A 19,141-nucleotide genomic window follows, 5' to 3' on the forward strand; every position below is an offset into this window, starting at 1 on the left:
GAGATTATTAATAACTAATGATTAAATGCAGAGTGGTGTATAAACACAAAGAGAGCGAAAAGAGGTGTGTGAAGAAGAAAAACACTCAGTGCATCATGGGAAGCGTCCATGAGCCGCGGTCTATTGCAGCATAACTAAGGAAGGGTTGAGGGTTAATTCATTATGGCAGTCCTGGCGTTCCATAGAGGGTCACCTGATTCAGCTCAAACTATAAATTTTCTTTTAAAAAAATCCCAACAATAACTTAACTTAATATTTAAATATTTCATTTCCTCTGTAGCAGTGGTCTCTAGATTCTATCTATCATCTCACTTGTTTGGAGCTTTTGTTTTATCTTGTCAGAAGGAAAGTGAAACTGGAACCAGTTACAGTGATTTTGTATTGTGACTGTGACTGTGACACACAGTGTATTTTGTACTACACATAAAGAGGATAACATAAAAACACATGTAAGATATTTGACTGAACATTGGCTTAAGTCTTGCTCTCCCTGACCTTCTCTCTTCTTCAGCTCTTCCCTGTCCAGAGAACAGTCACTTTGATGAGTGCACCAGCGCCTGCCCTTTGACCTGTGCCAACTTGGACGAACCCGAAGAGCCGTGCCCCCTGCCTTGTCAGGAGGGGTGTCAGTGCGAAGACGGCTTCGCGCTGCGGGATGGCCTGTGCGTGGCGCGCAGTGATTGTGGCTGCATCTACCACAGGCGTCAGCTGGCCACCAACCAGACTTTCTGGACAGACTGGGAGTGCCAGGAGCGCTGCTACTGCAATGGCTCTGACAACACCGTATACTGTCAGCTCGCGCCGTGTCACCCTGAGGAGTACTGCCAGGAGAATGACGGCCTGTATTTCTGCCAGCCGCGCTCTGAGGCCCTGTGTGTGGCAGCTGGCTATGGACATTTTTTGCCATTTGGCGGAGTGCCGTTCGAGCTGCAGAGCTCTTGCACTCTCAGGATGGTCACCACCAGATGTGGGAGGGGGAACACGGCGCACGTACCCATCACCAGAACTTTTCCTCCATTTGAACTGGCGGTTCGTAACGAGGACAGAGACACGAGCCAAGCAATTTGGGTGAGGGGTTTTGTGCTGGAGGTTTACGAGTATGAAATTGAAGCATCTCGAAGCTACAGAAACACTGTCACGGTAAGCATTAGGCTGATATATGAGAATGTCTGTGCAATGAGGTAATCTTCAACAGACTTTATTTTTTTGCATGCCCTGTGAAGGTCGAAGTTATTGCATTTGTGAGGACATGTTATTTCTAATCAAGCCGATAGAATAACCAGGCAGAGGGTGAATTCCTCTTTGATTGGCTTAAGGTGGATCTAATTTCAATGGGCATCTTTTATCGGGCTGGATTTGGCTCAGACGAAACCTCGACCCTGAGCGACATTTGGACCAGGTTCACAAAGCGACTAAAAGATCTGAGAAGCAACAGAAATGACACATCCACCCACACACTCACTCACACACTTTTCTTTCTTTAATTTTCTCCGTTTCGCTCTCGCTCTGACAATTAGACTGAGAGGAATTCACAGACACTCTTTCAGTCAGTCTTAATAGTAACTGTTCACCACCTGGGCTTCCCCACATACTTGGAAAATATACAAGTCAGTTAGATTAGAGACTTGAACTTCTGTTTCTAGAAGTTGCTCCTGTAGGAATGAGTTTATGTTAGTTGGGATCTTATAATAAATCTTTAACCAGTTTTACATGAGTCCTCTCTTCACTCAGGTGAATAAGGAGCGACTGTACCTTCCCCTGAAGCTGGGCCCAGGAAAGGTCAATATCTTCACCTTTGGCATGCACCTCATTTTGGAGACAGACTTTGGCCTGAAGGTGGCCTTTGACTGGAACACTCTCCTGCTCTTGACTTTACCCCGCGACCTCTACAACACCACCTGTGGCCTTTGCCAGGGGATGCCTCTGTCCCCACCCACCCTTTCCACAACCGACTGGGGCATGTCCTGGGCAGAGAGGGACACCTTTTGCCAGGTGGGCTGTGGTGACTCCTGCCCGCGCTGTGGCCTCGGAGAGAAAAGCTCCCAAAACGACACCCCTCTCATGGTGGCTGATGCCAACATGAACGCTGGGAGCGACGATGAAGCAAACGGAGTCAGCACGGGCATACGTTTCCACATCGGTGACGGGCTCTATGTGTTTGTGGAGCCCGAGGCGGTGAGGCTGTGTGGGTTACTTGTTGATCGGGGAGGCGTGTTTGCACGTTGTCACAGCAAGGTGGCGCCAGCGTTCTTTTATCAAAGCTGCCTCCAGGACACCTGCTTGGATCAGGGAGCTCAGGATACAATCTGTAACTGGCTGCAGATCTATGCCAGCACCTGTCAGACCCAGGGGGTGCATGTCACCGACTGGAGGAGCGACACACCGTGTGGTGAGGAGATGTTTTTGTAGAGTTTTTCCCATCGTATTATCACAAGATGTATTCTCCTTCTTAAAGTCACAGGCACCTTTTTAAGTTTCAGGTTTATGTGCATCATTACTAGAGAGAATCTATAATTAAAGTAGCCAGTTTAAAAGAATAATATTTACACGGACGTAGCTAGAAACCAGTGCCGTATGAGCAGCACTTGTAGACAGTGGGGATAAAAAAATCACGTCTAACAGGAAGAACTCTCCAGCAGAACCAAACTCAGAGAGAGGCAGCCATACTGATTCTCTGGTTCTAATGAGGAGAGAATGAAGAGAGAAAAAAATGTAATAATAGCATATGAATGTGTGATCGCTCTAAGCTGGGATGTAGAGGTGAAGTGCATCATGGGAGTTCCTTCAGCCAGGCTGAGTCTGAGAATCTGGGATCCCACAGGCTAGTATGCTGACTTAGCTGGTATAACCAGCAGATAAAATCCAAATAAAAAAGGTAAAACTTTGTCAGCAGATAATAGTTATCAGACGCATTTCAGCATGCACTATCCCTGTTTTGCTCCCCACATGGATTGTTTATCTGCATGCAAGGGAAGCTTGCAAATGGACACCAGAAAACTTGTAGCACCAAAACCTTTTTTCTTGCCTGCAGAGATTAATTGCAGAGGAAGTAAGGAACAGTTTACACTCCCCTGATCCAATCCTAACTATTAAGTTAAGTTTAAAGAGAGTTTCTGCTCCATGAATCCAGACTTGGAGCTGGTTCCAGAAGCCTGGTAGCTGAAGCATCTGCCTCTAGGAAAAATAGACCGTGTCTTGTGCAGAAGCGACAGCGACAGTGTGTCATCATTAATGGCTGTTTTAATCAAAGAAAGTAGCTCATCTGAAAAATATCAGAGAGATATGTAGATAATTACCAGAAATGCAAAATAAACCTGGTTTTATCCCACCCACATTATGCAGGTTTAAGATAAAAATGAAGAACAGCAATCATTAAAACCACAAATTGTAATTTTTGTTGTGTTTGTATATTTATTCTATAAGGAAATGAGCTACATCATGATAATTAGTGCATTTAAAACTGCATTTATATGGAATAGGTTCTTACTTTGGATGTTTTCTCTAAGCAGGGATAACCAGGTTTGAAGTCCACCTCAACTTTCTTACACTCTGAAATAATAAATAATATAATAATATAGATAAAATAGATTTCACCCAAAGGGCCAAACAGCTGCTGCACATCTGCATGAGCTCTTGACATGGCCAGCTGTTTCTTACCCCTAAACAATAAAGACTTATTAATACCACAAACATTTTTAGAGTGGAGTTAGTGCCACTGTTAGCTAATATCTTTGCCAACCTGCCTGCTCCCAGTCCAGAGCTGTCCACCTAACAGCCATTACTCCAGTTGCATGTCAGTTTGCCCGCCCCAGTGTGCACCAGCCCGCGGCCAGAGGGACTGCAGCCAGGACTGCGTGGAGGGCTGCCAGTGCGACCAGGGCTACGTGCTCAACGGCAAGAGCTGCATCCTTCCTCAGAACTGTGGCTGCTATACCGATGGCAAGTACTATGAGGTCAGTCTCCCACCAAGCTCTACGTGCATGAATAAATTATAAATGTTTAAATATCTGGGTCACTTTGTGCAGTAGAAATATAAAAAGTATATAGAAAACATTAAACTAGACCTTTCTGGATCTATCAGTAAGTGCAACCATTAAGCTCTTAAAGTCCAAAATAAGTTGGCAGTTGCATGTAACCTTGGTTAAAACACTATCTGCAAATATAAAATCTTAAGAGTTTTTCTTTATTTTAGCCCAAGCAGCTGTTTTGGAACGCCGACTGCACCAAGCGCTGCCAGTGCATCGGACGAAACCTGATTCAGTGCAATCCAAGGCGATGCAAGGCAGAGGAGGAGTGCACCCTCCGGTACGGGGTTCGGGGCTGCTTTGCCCGCCGCTCCCAGCACTGCGTGGCGTCAGGCGGCGGAGTGTTCAGGACATTCGACGGGGCGTCGCTGCGACTGCCGGCCTCGTGCTCCTTCGTCCTGTCCACAAACTGTCACAAGCTGCCCGACCTCTCTTTCCAGCTCATTGCCAACTTTGATAAATGGAGCACGCCCAACCTCACCACCATCTCACATGTCTACCTGTATATAAATGAGGAGAATATACTCATCTCTGGCAGCACTGTCAAGGTAAGAGGCTAGGTGAAGTAAAGCAGAAGATCAGCATAAAGAGAGGCCACACACTGTGTAGCTGTGTAACTCTGTGACTTTGACACGTGTAGTTTATCCCAGGATTACTTGAATCATGTTTCTTATGGTTTCTCTTCTTAAATGTAGCAAGTTGCTTGAGTGAAACAATATTGAAGATAAGTTGTATTGGAAATGAGTATAATGGATATATTCTGCAAAGGATGTGAAATATTCCAGGTGGGAGAAAAAGAGGGAAGAGAAGATTTGTGGATGCAATGAAGGGGGACATGCATGTTGGTGTGACAGTGGAGGATGCAAGGGACAGGGTGAGATGATCAGCTGTGCCGACTCCTTAAAGGGAGTAGCCAAAAAGAAGAAGAAGATCATTTACTTTAGTTTTTAGTAAACTTCCTCTGTAGCTTAGTGTCCTGGGTTGTTGGTTGTTGCTAGGCAGCCAGGTTCTGAGGAAAAAATATCCAGTTTTTGCATCTTTGCTGTAAGAAAGCTACTTTCAGCTACATGCTTATTCATAAGCAGTCGCCACAGATCCAAAGGGGATTTGTTTATCTCTCCAGGATCGAACTCAGGATCGTTCACTTGTTAGGCGAACGAGTAAATCACTACACGATGGAGCCACTTTGCACTACCTGTTGCTATTGCCCAAGTTTGTTTTACTTTTTTCCATATTTGACATTAATGTCTGAATCTTTTCTTTTTTTCATCAGTGTCGTGATCTGAGAGGATGATTTTAATCTTTAAAGCATTATTGGCCATTACCAGTGTTTCTGAATCATTATATAACGTTAAATATATAAAATCATGGGATGCCACTTCATTCAAACTGGTGTTTCAACCAGTTAAATGTTAAATGTTATTTATGTTTTGTTTTTTCTTCTTTGTGGCCACATTTAGAGAGCAAACTCTCCCACCCTTTCTGTGCACCTTTGGTGTCGACCAAATCAGCATGCCTAGATTACCTTCGTTACCAAGAAGACACTGTGACCAAAAAAAGGAAAAATATGATTATGGGATAATTGTACATGTTGAAACATAGTCAAAGATAGTCATAACAGGTTATTAACTTTACACAGAAATATGCAGCCACAACTTGCCCACATTAGAGACCATAAAGTGACTAAAACCATCACACTATGAAATGGACACTCTGTATACCGAGGTTATTTTTTTTTGCTTTTCTACTTTTCATTTGCACCACTGTTTCTTCCTCTTTTAATCCTGCTTTAATAGAAAAATTGCCTCCATCAGGAGATTTCTCCTTTTTGTTTATGTGATCAAGTTACTTTGTGCTGGCCATATGGCTGCGGTCAAAGACGCTTTAATCAACCTCAACAAACAGATCGGATTCAGGTCTCTCTTTCTTTCCCAGATACTTGAAAAAGTTCCTGCAGCCCAATTTACCAATTACCTTGGCACTAATAGCCTATTATATCTCCTCCAGCTCTGGACTTAGGCCATGTCAGTCAGCTGTAAGTGCAGTCACAGAGGTAACTAATGACTGATTGCTTTAAACTGCAGCTCCCGGTGAGTCTTAATCCTGCCTGATCTGAGTGCGCCAACATTAACATTCATTAATTTTACCAATTGCCTTAAGAAGCATGTTGGCGTTAGTTCTAATGGCCTGAAGAGGCTCAGATTGTCACAATCTTTGCTTTCAACTGTCTCTGTTCTTTTTTGTTTTATCCTAACAGCCAATCTTTGTATAAGAATGAAATCAGCTTATACCGATGACAGCCCAATTCTGTTTCCCGCCCATGGGTGATCCTGTTTAAGCTTCAATGTCAGTAACATAGCAATGTATTTATGTTAATGTAACATATATAACTACAAAAACAAGGGGAATGTACATCTTTGATTGGCTTGCAGAGGTTTTAAAACGCTGCCACATGGTGTTACCACTACTCATGCTATTATATACTGACTCATTTTCACACATGCAGCCCTAAACTACAGGAAACAAAGTTTTCTTAAACTACCTGGGCTATAACTTTTAACTTCTTACTCAGATATTCTATCTTAAGGTTTGCGAGCCCCATATTTAAAAAAACAAAACAAAACATGCTTAACATGAGCTGTTAGTTGTAAAGCTAATATTGTATAAACGATTTAGAAATGATCGAAAAATGTATTACTTGCATTTGGGTTCTTGAGATGCTGTCTTTAGGACATATTGGATATCCGTTAGTGCTGACAATACATTTTACCCAGCATTACCCCTCCTAAATCCCCAAATGTAAGCAGAAAAAGGCACCTAAGTACGAGTGCCTCCTGGATTTAAAATGGTTTAGTTTGAGATGCTCTGTAGTTCAACAATCCTTCAATATGTTAAATTTTTAACTGTATAAACAGAAATATTTCAATCTTTACTATCGCACTTTTAGACGAGCTAGTTCAGAAATAACAAGGAGTCTCTTTGTAGAACTCTTTGTAGTCTAAGTGACCACAAACATGGGTGACACTGCTTTGCTTTAATCTTCCAACCCACTTTGTATCAAATGGGACAGTTGTCCCTTCATTTCTGTCCTTTCAAAATAAATTAATAAAAATATTTTGTTTACATAATTATGTACACTTCTAAAAGAATTAAGGAAACTGTGAAGTTCATTTTCCTTTGCTTCGGTGCAAATCAAAGTGACAGCAGGTGTACCAGAGAGGCGACAACAAGACAACCCCGAGAAAGGAAATGGTTTTACAGGCGCTGGTCACAGACCACAGCTTTCTGCTTATCCTTCCTGACCTTTTCTCTAGTTTTGCTTTTAGCTGGTGGCCTTTTTCTCTGCTGGTAGCATGAGATAGCACGTGTTTCACATTTAGGTTGTACGCCGCTGCAAGAAGGTTGTTGTTGTGTCTCCAAACATGAGCTTAAGGGTGTGGAGGAGATAACAGGAGATTGGTTGTTACACAAGCTAGACAAGGCCACAGAGTACATCCACCCAGTAGCAGGGCGGGCATTTGCTCCTTTGTGCGAAGAGGTGTGTGACAGTGGAAGTATCCAACAAAATGACCTCCAGCATGTTTCTGGCACTTGTTCCATGAGGGTGGCCTGACACACTCTAGTGACACCTTTGCTAATGGAAGTTACAAATATAACTATAGTTCTGTGAAGTCACGAATAACTGCCAATGGCAGGAAACGATGTAGATGGGTCTCTTCGTGATCTGCGCAGGTCCGGAAATAAAATTGCATGCATGATGTGTACGCTACTGGAGTGTTTATACTATAAATACTACGTGGTAGCCTACATCTGGTCTCTGAGAATCTTCTCACACTGAGACATTTTTAGTCGCCAGCAGGTCTGACAGTCGTCCGTGAGTTCAGAGAATCATAGTTACCTTTGTAACTTCCGTTCTGATTCATTCCCTCCTGACTGCCAGTAGGAGTAAACAATGTGGATGACTTGTACCAGTACTGTCACAACGAACAACTTCCTGGTCAGCCAGCAGCTGAAGCTAGTGTGGGCTCTGAGGCCACATTAAGCCAGTAGAACCTAGCAAATGTGAAAGATGCTGCCCAGGATGCCACTGTTAACCAAGTAAAACACCACTCATTGCCACCCAGTGTGGCCACACCGCTGATACAGTGGCAACTAACACCTGAATGGACCAGTGCATTTGCTGCTATATGCACCTGTTTTACTGAGTTCCTCCTGTTCTTCCCATTATAACATACAGAGAGCTGCTCTAAGCATCTGTATGGATGCCTTCCATACTGCACTGGAACCATGAAATAATTCATTAAAATTGACAATAAATGTATTAAATAGTGAAACAATTAAATGTGTCATTAAATATCTACAATAGGAATTAAATAATTTTTTAAAAAGTTTAAATGAAATAAATTCAATTTATGTATTTCATTAATTAGTTAAAAACCTACATGTGTCTGCCTCTCCTGTCCTCACAGGTTAATGGCACACCAGTATCCGTACCATTTGTAACAGGGCTGATGACACGCCTGTCCACATCTGAGGGTTTCATTGTCATTGACACACCCCAGGACATCCAGGTTCGCTACAACCGCTTTAACACCCTGAGCATCACAATGGGCCAGCGGCTCCAGAACAAGGTGTGCGGCCTTTGTGGGAATTTCAATGGGGACCCCAATGATGACTACATCACCTCAAGGGGCAAGCCGGCTGTCAGCGCCCTGGAGCTGGCACAGAGCTGGAAGACCAACGGCATGCAGAACAGGTAGACGAGGCTCACAGATGGGGAGGAATTTACTGTGCATATAACCAGTTCTTGTAAAAACCTTTGGCTGTTACCCCCAAAATATAAAAGGAAAAGTTAAGGTTACTTAATCCATAAGCCATGCGTCTACAAGCATGTGCATGTCTTAAACCCTGGATATTAACTGGCTGTTGCTCAAACATATCACTTATGCAAATCATTTATACAGATAATAACAAACGGAGCAATTCTAACAGGGCATTTGCACCTTCTTTGCTCGTGTCCTAATACCTTTGAAAGTTGAATTTTGGTCTTTCTCCTCTAGCTGCGATGAGACCCAGTACGTGGCTTTGGCTCAGTCCTGCGACAACTCTGCCATCCTGGCTCTGCAGAGTGAAGATGCCTGTCAGAAGCTCACCCAGCTCAAAGGCTTCTTCCAGCCATGCCACGGCCTGCTGGATCCCCGCCCCTTCTACCAGTCCTGCTACCTGGATGGCTGCTACAATCATCGCAAGGCTCAGGTCTGTGGATCACTGGCAGCCTATGCAGAAGCCTGCCGGTCCATGGGCACCCTCACGACCAAGTGGATCACCCAGGAGAACTGCTGTAAGGGCACCGTGAACTTCTCTCAGACTCAATGCCCACTGTGGAAATAAACACAACTTTGCACTTTACACAAATATAAACCAGCGCTAATCCTGAATTTACCAGATCTACTAAAAGTAAAAGTATTGGGTCTCATATATTATTGATTCACACATTATGAGCTTAGTTTGCTAAGGTTTCCAGATTGCCTTCCATCAAGACCACTGTGTTACTACAATGAGACGTGAAATGTAAATTTGTTGACTGCTTTGTCAGTATTAGATACATGCATGTTTGTAAAAACTTTGTGCCTTCATCTGTGTGACAGTTAACATTGTGTGTGGACCTGTCTTTAGCAGAATGGATCTATGACCCCTGTGCAGGAGAGATCTGCACAAACTTCACCTGTGAGCTGGAGAACGGAGGCGATCTGTGTGGCTGTCCGGAGTTACCCACCAATGCTGAAGGTGAGTGCTTCGTCCAGCCGCAATCACTCAGTTTTAAATATGTGACACTCTCAGTGTTACTTGTTTAGCCATATATTTTAAAAGCTATTGAAAAATACTTTTTTATTTTATCATGGCTATGGTGTGTGCCAAGAAACATGCAAAAACATGTATTTCATGTTGATGTTTGTTAGGCGAGGATGACATCATCCAAGCGGAGGTGACCTGTAAGCATGCTCAGATGGAGGTTTCCATCTCCAAGTGTAAGCTCTTCCAGCTGGGCTTTGAACGCGAAGATGTCCGGATCAACGACGAGCACTGCGCTGGCATTGAGGGAGAGGACTTCATCTCCTTCCACATTAACAACACTAAGGGACACTGCGGCTCCATTGTACAGGTCAGTTTGCATTCGTCTGTGTTCCAGCGTGCTTCAAGAGTCTCGAATGTGCTTATTTCTTTTGCTGGATCGCCCTTTTGAAACTGTTTGTATGAACCACCTTTCAGGCCTTTAAGCCTCTGAGCAACTTGTTATTCTTAAGGTTTTGTTAAATCATATTTTTAAGGTGTATAATTATGGATGCAGGTTTTTCATCACTTTCAAAATGCGATAAAGCTCCCCGCGTCTCAATTTGGATCCTTTTAGACACTACAATGTAGTCGTCAACACAATCTACCAGGGGTCTCAAACTCCAGTCCTCGAGGGCCGGTGTCCTGAAACTTTTCCATGTGTCACTGTTGCAACACACCTGAATACAATTAGTAGGTCATTAGCAAGACTATATGGAACTTCACTGCATGCTGAAGTGGCAATTCAGCCATTTGATTCATGTTACAGCAGCTCATGAGTGAATAAACATGGTGCAATAAAAGTACTTTTAGAAGTAAATTTTTCCAGACACTTACATTTACTGTATTTTCTGGACTATAAGGCAAACTTAACATCCTTTAATTTTCTCAAAAATCAACAGTGCACCTTATAATATTATATTATGTGGTACACGGCGCTGAAAAATCTGTCAAAAAATGTTTTAGTACGACTTTGGTAAGCTACGAAGCCGCACTGCTTGATGGATTGTCGGAGCATTACGGCTACTGTAGTCAGGAGCCTCACGGAGTAATCTGGGTCCAAAACTTCGTCCGCTTCAGGTCCCAAAGTCAAACGAACATGCGTCTAAATTCATGTCTAAATTCTTTCATCTTTAATAAAATGATCAGCGTTGCTGCTTTACCAGGTGTAACAATTAAGTTTAACATCCAGGCATCAATGAAACACAATTTATTAAATTTAACAGAGTTAGAAGTTAGCAGGAAGTTAGCTCGCTAGTTTCCACCTAAGCATGATATAGCATGTTCTGACTGAGAGATTTCTGAAAAAATTCAAACGTACAGCTCTGTTATCACTTCCAACATAAATGAAGACAGAAAACTAAACAGCAGTGACATTTGTAGGGTTGCTACATGGTGGCTAGCGACACAGCTATGTTAGCATAACATACACAGTGAAGCTGGAGGATGAACGCTAACTTTTTTCCACTTGATAAAAGTTAACATGAGGGTTCCCGATGGTTAGGGACAAATGCAATCGCATGGCAGGATGCTGTAAATGGACCAAACTTCAGTCAGGAGAACAACTGAGATAATCCATCCACAATACGAGGTTAGTCATTAATATACTGCAACAACGTGGGAATAGAGCAGCTGTGAGAGAATTCAACATTAATGAATCAATGGTACGGAAGTGGAGGAAGCAAGAAGAATGAGTTGAGTAAAGTTTGATTATCTGACTGTTTTGTTTCACTTAATGTGCCTTATAATCCGATCCGCCTTATGGTCAGAAAAATACGGTACTTAAATTTAGTTGATTAGGGTTAGGGGTTGACATTTCAGCATGCAGTTAAGTTCTATACTCTTGCTAATGACCTACGAATTTTATTCAGGTGTGTTGCACCAGGGACACATGGAAAAGTTTCAGGACACTGGCCCCCGAGGACTGGAGTTTGAGACCCCTGGTCTACACTATCTTGGAAGCGACACTTGCAGCATTTTAACTGCAACTGCCACAACACGTGCCAATGAATAATTTTATCACTGCTAGCTGGCTGGCTGGGTGGCACTGGCACGGACAACCTACCCCCTTTCTACTGGCTGAAAATTGTTTGGTAGACCTGCTCCTTCGATTGTCTACCCCGCTCATCAGTGTAAAAGATCTTATGCACTCCAAATTTGATGTCCACTCGTGGGAAGATTGGCAGCTCATGAATGTGTTCCTCTTGTGAATAATCTTTTTCACTTTAAAGTGATGAACAGAGTCTTATAACTTCCTCAGATTGAGGAACAACAACAACACCCGAATGTTGCAGACCAGCAAACTGTCAAATTTTCTGCTTTTATAGAGGTGCATTAGCAGCTCCTGGCTCTTAAATCCTCATATTTCTGGCTAATGCTTTAGTAATTGTTATTAAATGATTAGTTTTTATTATGTCTTATGTCTGTACGCTGTTTTACATTTTTTTGTATGGGTGAAATAAAAAGCAGCAGCTAGGATAATTTGTTCCTTTAATGTAGAAATTTGAAATTACGAGTCGCCTACGCTTTATTTCTCTTACAGTCCAACGGCACACACATCATGTATAAAAACACTGTGTGGATAGAAAGTGTGAACAACACTGGGAACATCATCACCAGAGACAAGACCATCAACGTGGAGTTTTCCTGCGCCTATGAGCTGGACCTGAAGATCTCACTGGAGACTGTCCTCAAACCCATGCTCAGGTCAGGCAGCAGAACACAAATATGCAGCAACAAGTACGGCACAACAGCTGACCGCTTGGATCATCATTTCTTTTTCCTTTTTTCTCCAGCGTCATTAACCTCACCCTACCGACCCAGGAAGGAAACTTCATTACCAAGATGGCTCTGTATAAAAACTCCTCGTACCGCCATCCATACAGAGAGGGGGAGGTGGTGCTCAGCACTCGAGACATCCTGTACGTAGGCGTCTTTGTGGAAGGAGCGGATGAAAACCAGCTCATCCTTATAGTGAACATGTGCTGGGCCACGCCGTCGCGCTACAGCAGTGATCGACTCCGCTACATCATCATTGAGAGAGGGTGAGGTTTATTTAGCCCTGGGCCAAAAATGCTCAAAAGTGAAGTGGGAAAAAAAGAGATTTTATTTTATGTTTTAAACTCAACAGTTTTTCTTTGGCCTTCTTTTGCCTTTTTCTCTTATGTGATCCAAGATGAAGTTGAGGTGTGATCGGTGTAAACTATGTAGCTCCTTATGAAGCCTATGGGTTCACTACAGTCTGCTGCTTTACAGTCTGATCCATACATTTTGAGAAAAAGAAAATGAAGTTAGAGATACAATCACTGTGCATGCCCTTTGCATGCCCTCACTGTGCCAGCAGTGTCTTCGAGTACTTCCTCAACAGGCCACACCACGGCATGTTAGTTAAATTGTTTTTTCTAAATTTACTTGAGGTAGATAACGTGCTTGAGGTGTTTAGAATAAAGCACTATGAATGTCATGGCCCAAAGGTTTTGCAGTATTTTTCGATTCCTTCTTTATTGTTGTGACTTTTGGGTTCCTGTTTTATCTATTACTGTTTTATTATTGTAGTAGTAAGTGTTGTTTCTAGTGATATTATTTTAATTATTATTATACAATTGTTAAGTCTTTGATCCCTACTTTTACTATACAGTAATTCTAGTGTCGAGGTTCCCTCAGTGTGCACTGTATTTAGTCCTTCTGTCCGAATCTTCTAAACTCGGTGATTAGTATTTGTCTTTTGTTCACGTCCTGCTTCATTTTGAAGGCTGAGTGTGTGTTTATACCCTAAATTACTTTTACTTCCTTCCCCTCTTTTTTGTATTAATAACTTTGTCTTTCTGTGTTCCCCTTGAATTAGTTCATCCAGGTTTCGCATGTCCTCTAAACCCCTCCCTGCGTCAGTTATGGTTGTTGTTCCTTTCCTGCTTTAGTTTTGCATCTTTCCTGTATGACTTTCCACCTGTTTCCAAGGAACACTACTTCCATGACTATTTATACACACTCAAGAGTTATCTCCTTAGTCATGTATGTGTATAAATAGTCCTGCCCTCTACTTTGTCTTCATTGTGTCATCTGTTTGGTCCTGCTGGTACTCCTTAGTTATGCACGCATGCTCGGGTCTTCGTCATGCCTTTTGTGCTTTGCATTTGTGATCAGTGTTTGGACTCCCTTTTAAGACTTTGTTTAGTTTGGATGTTTACATTATCCATATTAAAAGCTCACCTTTTGTTGACCGTTCTGCCTCCCAAGTCCCACAACTGCCTCCTTGGCTACAGCACATTTGACATCTTGCTTATTCTAGGTGCCCAAACATTAAGGACAATACCATTGGCATGGCAGAGAATGGCGTATCACTCACCTGCCGCTTTCACGTCACCGTCTTCAAGTTCATCGGGGATTACGATGAAGTCCACCTGCACTGTGACGTTTCTCTGTGCGACTCAGAGACGAACGCCTGCAAAGTGGTGAGTAAATCAAGAAGAGCAGTAAAAACCAGAAAGCGGCCTGCTGTGTGTTTGGGTGTTGATGTATCAATGAACTGTGTGTGCAGAACTGTCCACATAAGAGAAGAATGTACTCAGAGGACAGTGACCATAAAGAGCACATACTGTCTGTGGGACCCATAAGAAGGAGAGGTGAGCATAGTTTTAGATAGAAAATAGCTTTTTGGGTAAAATACACGCTTCAGACTTTATTATTTAAGTAATCTATGGAAAAACAAAAAGCCGTAGGTTAGCTTCTGATGTGTTTTCAGAGTCTGACTGGTGTGAGGAGAACAATGGAGGCTGTGAGCAAATCTGCACCAGTAAGGCCACTGGGCCCATCTGCAGCTGTGTGACTGGGATGCTGCAAAGAGATGGGAAGAGCTGCCGGGGTAAGGACAATAAACACGCATATACATCCTACAAACACCTGATTTTAAGTTTTTTTTTCCTGGCTTATTGAATCATAGCATGACCTAAACCGCGGCAATATCAGCCCTAATAAAACAGGATCGGTTTGATCCTACACATCAGGGTCGCCAAGCAAAGGTTTTGCATGTTTCTCAATAGTTTACAGTTTCCATCATGTTTCACACAATTGGAGTGATTGAAGCAAAGCTAATAAAGTTTAAGTCTTGTACAAACAGCCACCAGACACTTTATTAAGTAAACCTTGTAAGTACCACATTGGACCCCTTTTGCCTTCAGAACTGCTTTTATCCATGATGTCAATCTCCACCACAAGGTGCTCTACTGGACTGAGATCTGGCAAATGTGGAGGCCCTTTGAATACAGAGAACTCACGTGCCGTGTCCCGTTACAACCACAGTGCCCGTGGTCAAAAAGGAACGGCATGGTCAGCAGCAAACGGTGCCAAGAATATGTCCCTTCTTCTCTGAATTCTGGCATCATCAAGGTTTTTCCAGCTAGAGAAATGCCACTCGCTGGAAATTTTATCTTTTTCAGACTGTTTCTCTGTAAACTCTAGAACTGCTTGTGTGGGAAAATCCCAGCTTATCAGCAGTCTCTGAAATAATCAGACCAGTCTGGCACCAACAACCACGCCCCGTTCAGTCACCTTTCTTCCCAATTCTGATGCTCAGTTTAAACTTCAGCAGGTCGTTTGATTCATGTCTGCATGGCTAACTGTACTGAGTTGCTGCTGTGTGATTAACTAATTAGACATTGCATTAATGAGCAGTTGAACAGGTGCACCTAAAAAAGTGGGCAAGTTTGTGTGCATCAAATCATAAAATTTAGGGCATTTAGCTTAATTATTAGTTAATTCATTGGTTCATATGAATTCCGTTTATTTTTAACTCTTGTAGCTTTCGCATGTTGCACACAAACTAAACTGGTGATTTGTAAAAACCAGTAGCATTAAGACAGAATTTCCACCACATGCACATTTCACAAATGTTGTCATACTGCCTTCTCTTTTTCCAGCCGTGAGCTCAAGCAGTAACGTCACACCTGCGATTCCTCTGCTGAGCGTCAGCGCTGCGATCTCCGTGCTCCTGGCTCACCTTCACACTCTTCTCCTCTCCTAACGCTCTGTGAGCTAAGAGAAGGCAATAAATGACAAAGATCAAACACACAAAAAGACTTGAATATGCACAAAGTATCATCATTGATTAGCCAATAGATCAGCCAGAAAGTCAAGACAGAATATACTGTACACCGACTAATTTTTGTCTCCACATTTCATTGATAAAAGGTAAGTCAGTTTTCTAGATACATGGACAGTCAGTCAGTTTCACGGCTTTGTTGTGTTTTTCTTCATCCCCATCTGCTTCTTTATTTACATTTATCAGGACTCCCACTGTTTATCACTCACCTAAAGCCACTATGTGTAGATGTTTTCATGTGATTATAACATATTTTTACAAATTTCTTTATAGGAAATTAACATATTACGCATGCTACCACCAGATGGTGCCAAAGAAAGTAATTTTCCCATCTAGAGATACAAACTTGAAGGTACAACAGCTAAAATCACACAGTGATGTTTATGGAAAGACAATGGCTAAATTAAAAAGAAACAGTAATATAACTGATTAGTTAAAGAAAGCATAATTCTAAGTCATCAGGGAATGTGAAATGTGATCCCATCTGTTTGTATTTCTACTTGATATTATTCTACAGTCACACTAAGGAAAGCAGTGGCTGGAGATCACGACTGTGTGCAATGAACTTGCAAATTTTTTTTGCCATTGAAATTGTTGCTTCAAATACAGGATCGGGTCTATGACCACTTAGTCAGACCATCTTTGAAATGACCTTAGTGTAACAAAAAGATGATGATGACAACTAGTTGACACTATTGCAAAAAAAGGGTTGTAGACGAGTTGCAGACTGACTCAGAATGATTACAGCGGGCTAGCAATTTCTCTGTGTTTGCAAACTTTTACCAATCTGTCTGAGAACGATTGCAGTCAAAGCCGGTTGCATGGAGACGGGTTGCCTCCCACCAGGCAGTGTTTGCAATTACCTTGCAGTAGAAAATCAACTATATGTTTGCACTAAGTACTTGCAAGTAAAAAAAACAAAAAAAAAAAAACAGCAGTAATCAGGCAACCATCAGTTTTGGCTGTTTTTACTCTAGTGTGAGCTATTCATAAATCCTCATTCTGTCCAAACTGTGATCAGATCTTAATGAGTAGGTGGGGTGCAACAGCTACAAACCCTCATGATTGTGATTTAATTGATTTACAGAGCCATCAAAACGTAAACATCAAACTATTTTATTATTAATTTATGAATAAATGACATTTAAACTGTAAATTTCCCATTTCTCAGTGGAGAGGTTTATTAAAGTTACCTTTTATATTTTAAACTGATATTCCAATAAAACAAAAATGTAAAATAGAAACTTTTAATTTGAATTTTTTTTTTTTTTTAATTATGAACCAAGCAGTTAATAGTTATTGTGGTGACTTGACGTCATTCAGTGGTCACAAGGTCACATATTCATGACATTTGGATCGAAATGGGAAAGAAGCTTGTTTATAAGTACCATAAAATATATATAAAAGATGGGCATGACAAAGTCCAGTCTTTGAAGCCTTGAGCTGAGGATTCGCTGTCTTGGTGTGGTGAGACTGGGTGTGAGGACTGAAGGGTGGAGCTGACCGAAAAACCAAATGTGCTTTATGTTCGTGGGCTCGCTAATCCCGTGTTGGGCCTGACCTAAAGGATACCCTGGTCTGAAAACCATCCAGAAACAGTAGCCCCTTCCTGACGCTTAAGCCCAAACTGCCTGGGCTTCACTTTTATACCCAGCCTGAGTTTGACGCTACTCTGCTACTCATGTGATCATGTACTTTCATTTAGTATTTTGAGAGTCTCCCCAAAAGTATGATGCTGTTTTATGGACTGTATGGCTCAGGTGTGACTTTTTGATGAGAAGCTTAGGAGAGCAGGAAGAACTGAGGTTACTGTATGTAACATTTAAACATGCTGTTTCTTAAAAAAATGGCAAAACTGTACCGATTTCATTAAGAAACTGGCAACTGAGAATCTGCAGATGTGTGTCAGAGTGCAAACCTTTACCCAGAAACAAGCGAACGAACTTTAGCTTATATAATTGCTTCCTAACTGTACGGTTTATTGCTCTAAACCAATAAAACCTACAGCAGGTTATGGCTGAAAAGGAGGTTATTATCTAACCTCCTTTTCAGCCATTATCTAAGAAGAAAACTGTGTGAAAGGGTGATGCATTGTGAAGTGAAGTATTTATGTGTGAAGAGAGAAACTGGTCAAATGAATTCTGTTTAAAATGTTAATCAGCCACAGCATTAAAACCACACGCCTGATGTTGTGCACAGATCTGACCCGCTGCACCTCAGGGGGCGCCTTCTAGTGCCTGGCAACGGGACTTTGACTGCTTTGGCGTCTGTATGCTTTCGAGTGGGGCTACCATGGATTAGAAATTTCTAAAAAGCGAACCGCAGTCTGTCCTAAACCTTAAAAAGTTGCTTTGTTGCCAAAATTTAACCAAACTGCAATTGACGGCTAATTTTTTTATTAAAGAAACCCAAAGATTCCCATCAACAAATTGCATTTTACCCAGGTGATCAATATTTTCACTTCACCTGCGTGAGTGGTTTTGATGATGTTGCCTTACTGGTGTATTTTTTACCTTTTTATGTTAGTACCCAGGACGAGGGGGAGGGGGATGAGTTTAGCTGTGCCATTAAAAACCCAATTTTTGTTTAATTTCTGAACTAATCTGTTTCCGTCTTCTCGTACCTTTCAGTGTACTTTCTAACACTCATTGCATGAATTCTGTTTAAGAGGTGGAGCAGGTGTCGGATAGTTTATCTGCAGCTCGCAGTCAGCTGCTTTTAAAGGTTTAAATGTCAATAAATGTCAACCACACATCTTACTGATCCTTCAAAGTTCTTCCAAACTCTGACACTTTGGTGCAGTTACACAAAATAAAGAGCAAACAGAGTAGTTGTTGCCTTTTGTGTACAAATGTGCAGTCCTGGTCAGTTTGGTGGTTTGTGTCATCACTTTTTTGTGTGTGTTGTTTAAAACTAAATGACTAAAAAGGTGTGTTTTATTCTTTGAGAGCAGCACCACCCTGCTATAAATAAATGAAGACGTTCTCAAAGTGAGTGTGAGTCACGCATTATTTCATGCAGAACATGCAGCCCTGCGAGAGAGCTCGGGGTTACGAAGCAGCTCTTCATTTGCTGGTCAGAGGTGACACTTGCTCACAAACACAGCGTTAAAACATCACTTGTCACCTGATAAAAAAATGAAAGGCTACATTTTTGGTTGTGTTTCACTGTAAAGTTATTCCTGACG

General features: G+C 42.0%; 1 protein-coding gene across 1 annotated transcript in view; it reads left to right on the forward strand.

The window, feature by feature from the left end:
* Positions 1–18,923, forward strand: part of tecta (tectorin alpha) — a 30,411-nt gene extending 11,488 nt beyond the window's left edge. Inside the window, exons 11-24 of the mRNA XM_025911089.1 lie at positions 512–1,140; positions 1,732–2,389; positions 3,754–3,953; positions 4,193–4,573; positions 8,495–8,781; positions 9,086–9,366; positions 9,702–9,812; positions 9,986–10,188; positions 12,400–12,563; positions 12,653–12,901; positions 14,146–14,308; positions 14,395–14,479; positions 14,599–14,718; positions 15,773–18,923. Coding sequence (XP_025766874.1) covers positions 512–1,140; positions 1,732–2,389; positions 3,754–3,953; positions 4,193–4,573; positions 8,495–8,781; positions 9,086–9,366; positions 9,702–9,812; positions 9,986–10,188; positions 12,400–12,563; positions 12,653–12,901; positions 14,146–14,308; positions 14,395–14,479; positions 14,599–14,718; positions 15,773–15,876 — 3,635 coding nt within the window. The 3' untranslated portion in view covers positions 15,877–18,923. The remainder of the gene's footprint in view (positions 1–511; positions 1,141–1,731; positions 2,390–3,753; positions 3,954–4,192; positions 4,574–8,494; positions 8,782–9,085; positions 9,367–9,701; positions 9,813–9,985; positions 10,189–12,399; positions 12,564–12,652; positions 12,902–14,145; positions 14,309–14,394; positions 14,480–14,598; positions 14,719–15,772) is intronic.
* Positions 18,924–19,141: the final 218 nt, after the last annotated feature.

Source organism: Oreochromis niloticus, linkage group LG10, assembly GCF_001858045.2.
Source record: "Oreochromis niloticus isolate F11D_XX linkage group LG10, O_niloticus_UMD_NMBU, whole genome shotgun sequence".
NCBI lineage: Eukaryota > Metazoa > Chordata > Actinopteri > Cichliformes > Cichlidae > Oreochromis > Oreochromis niloticus.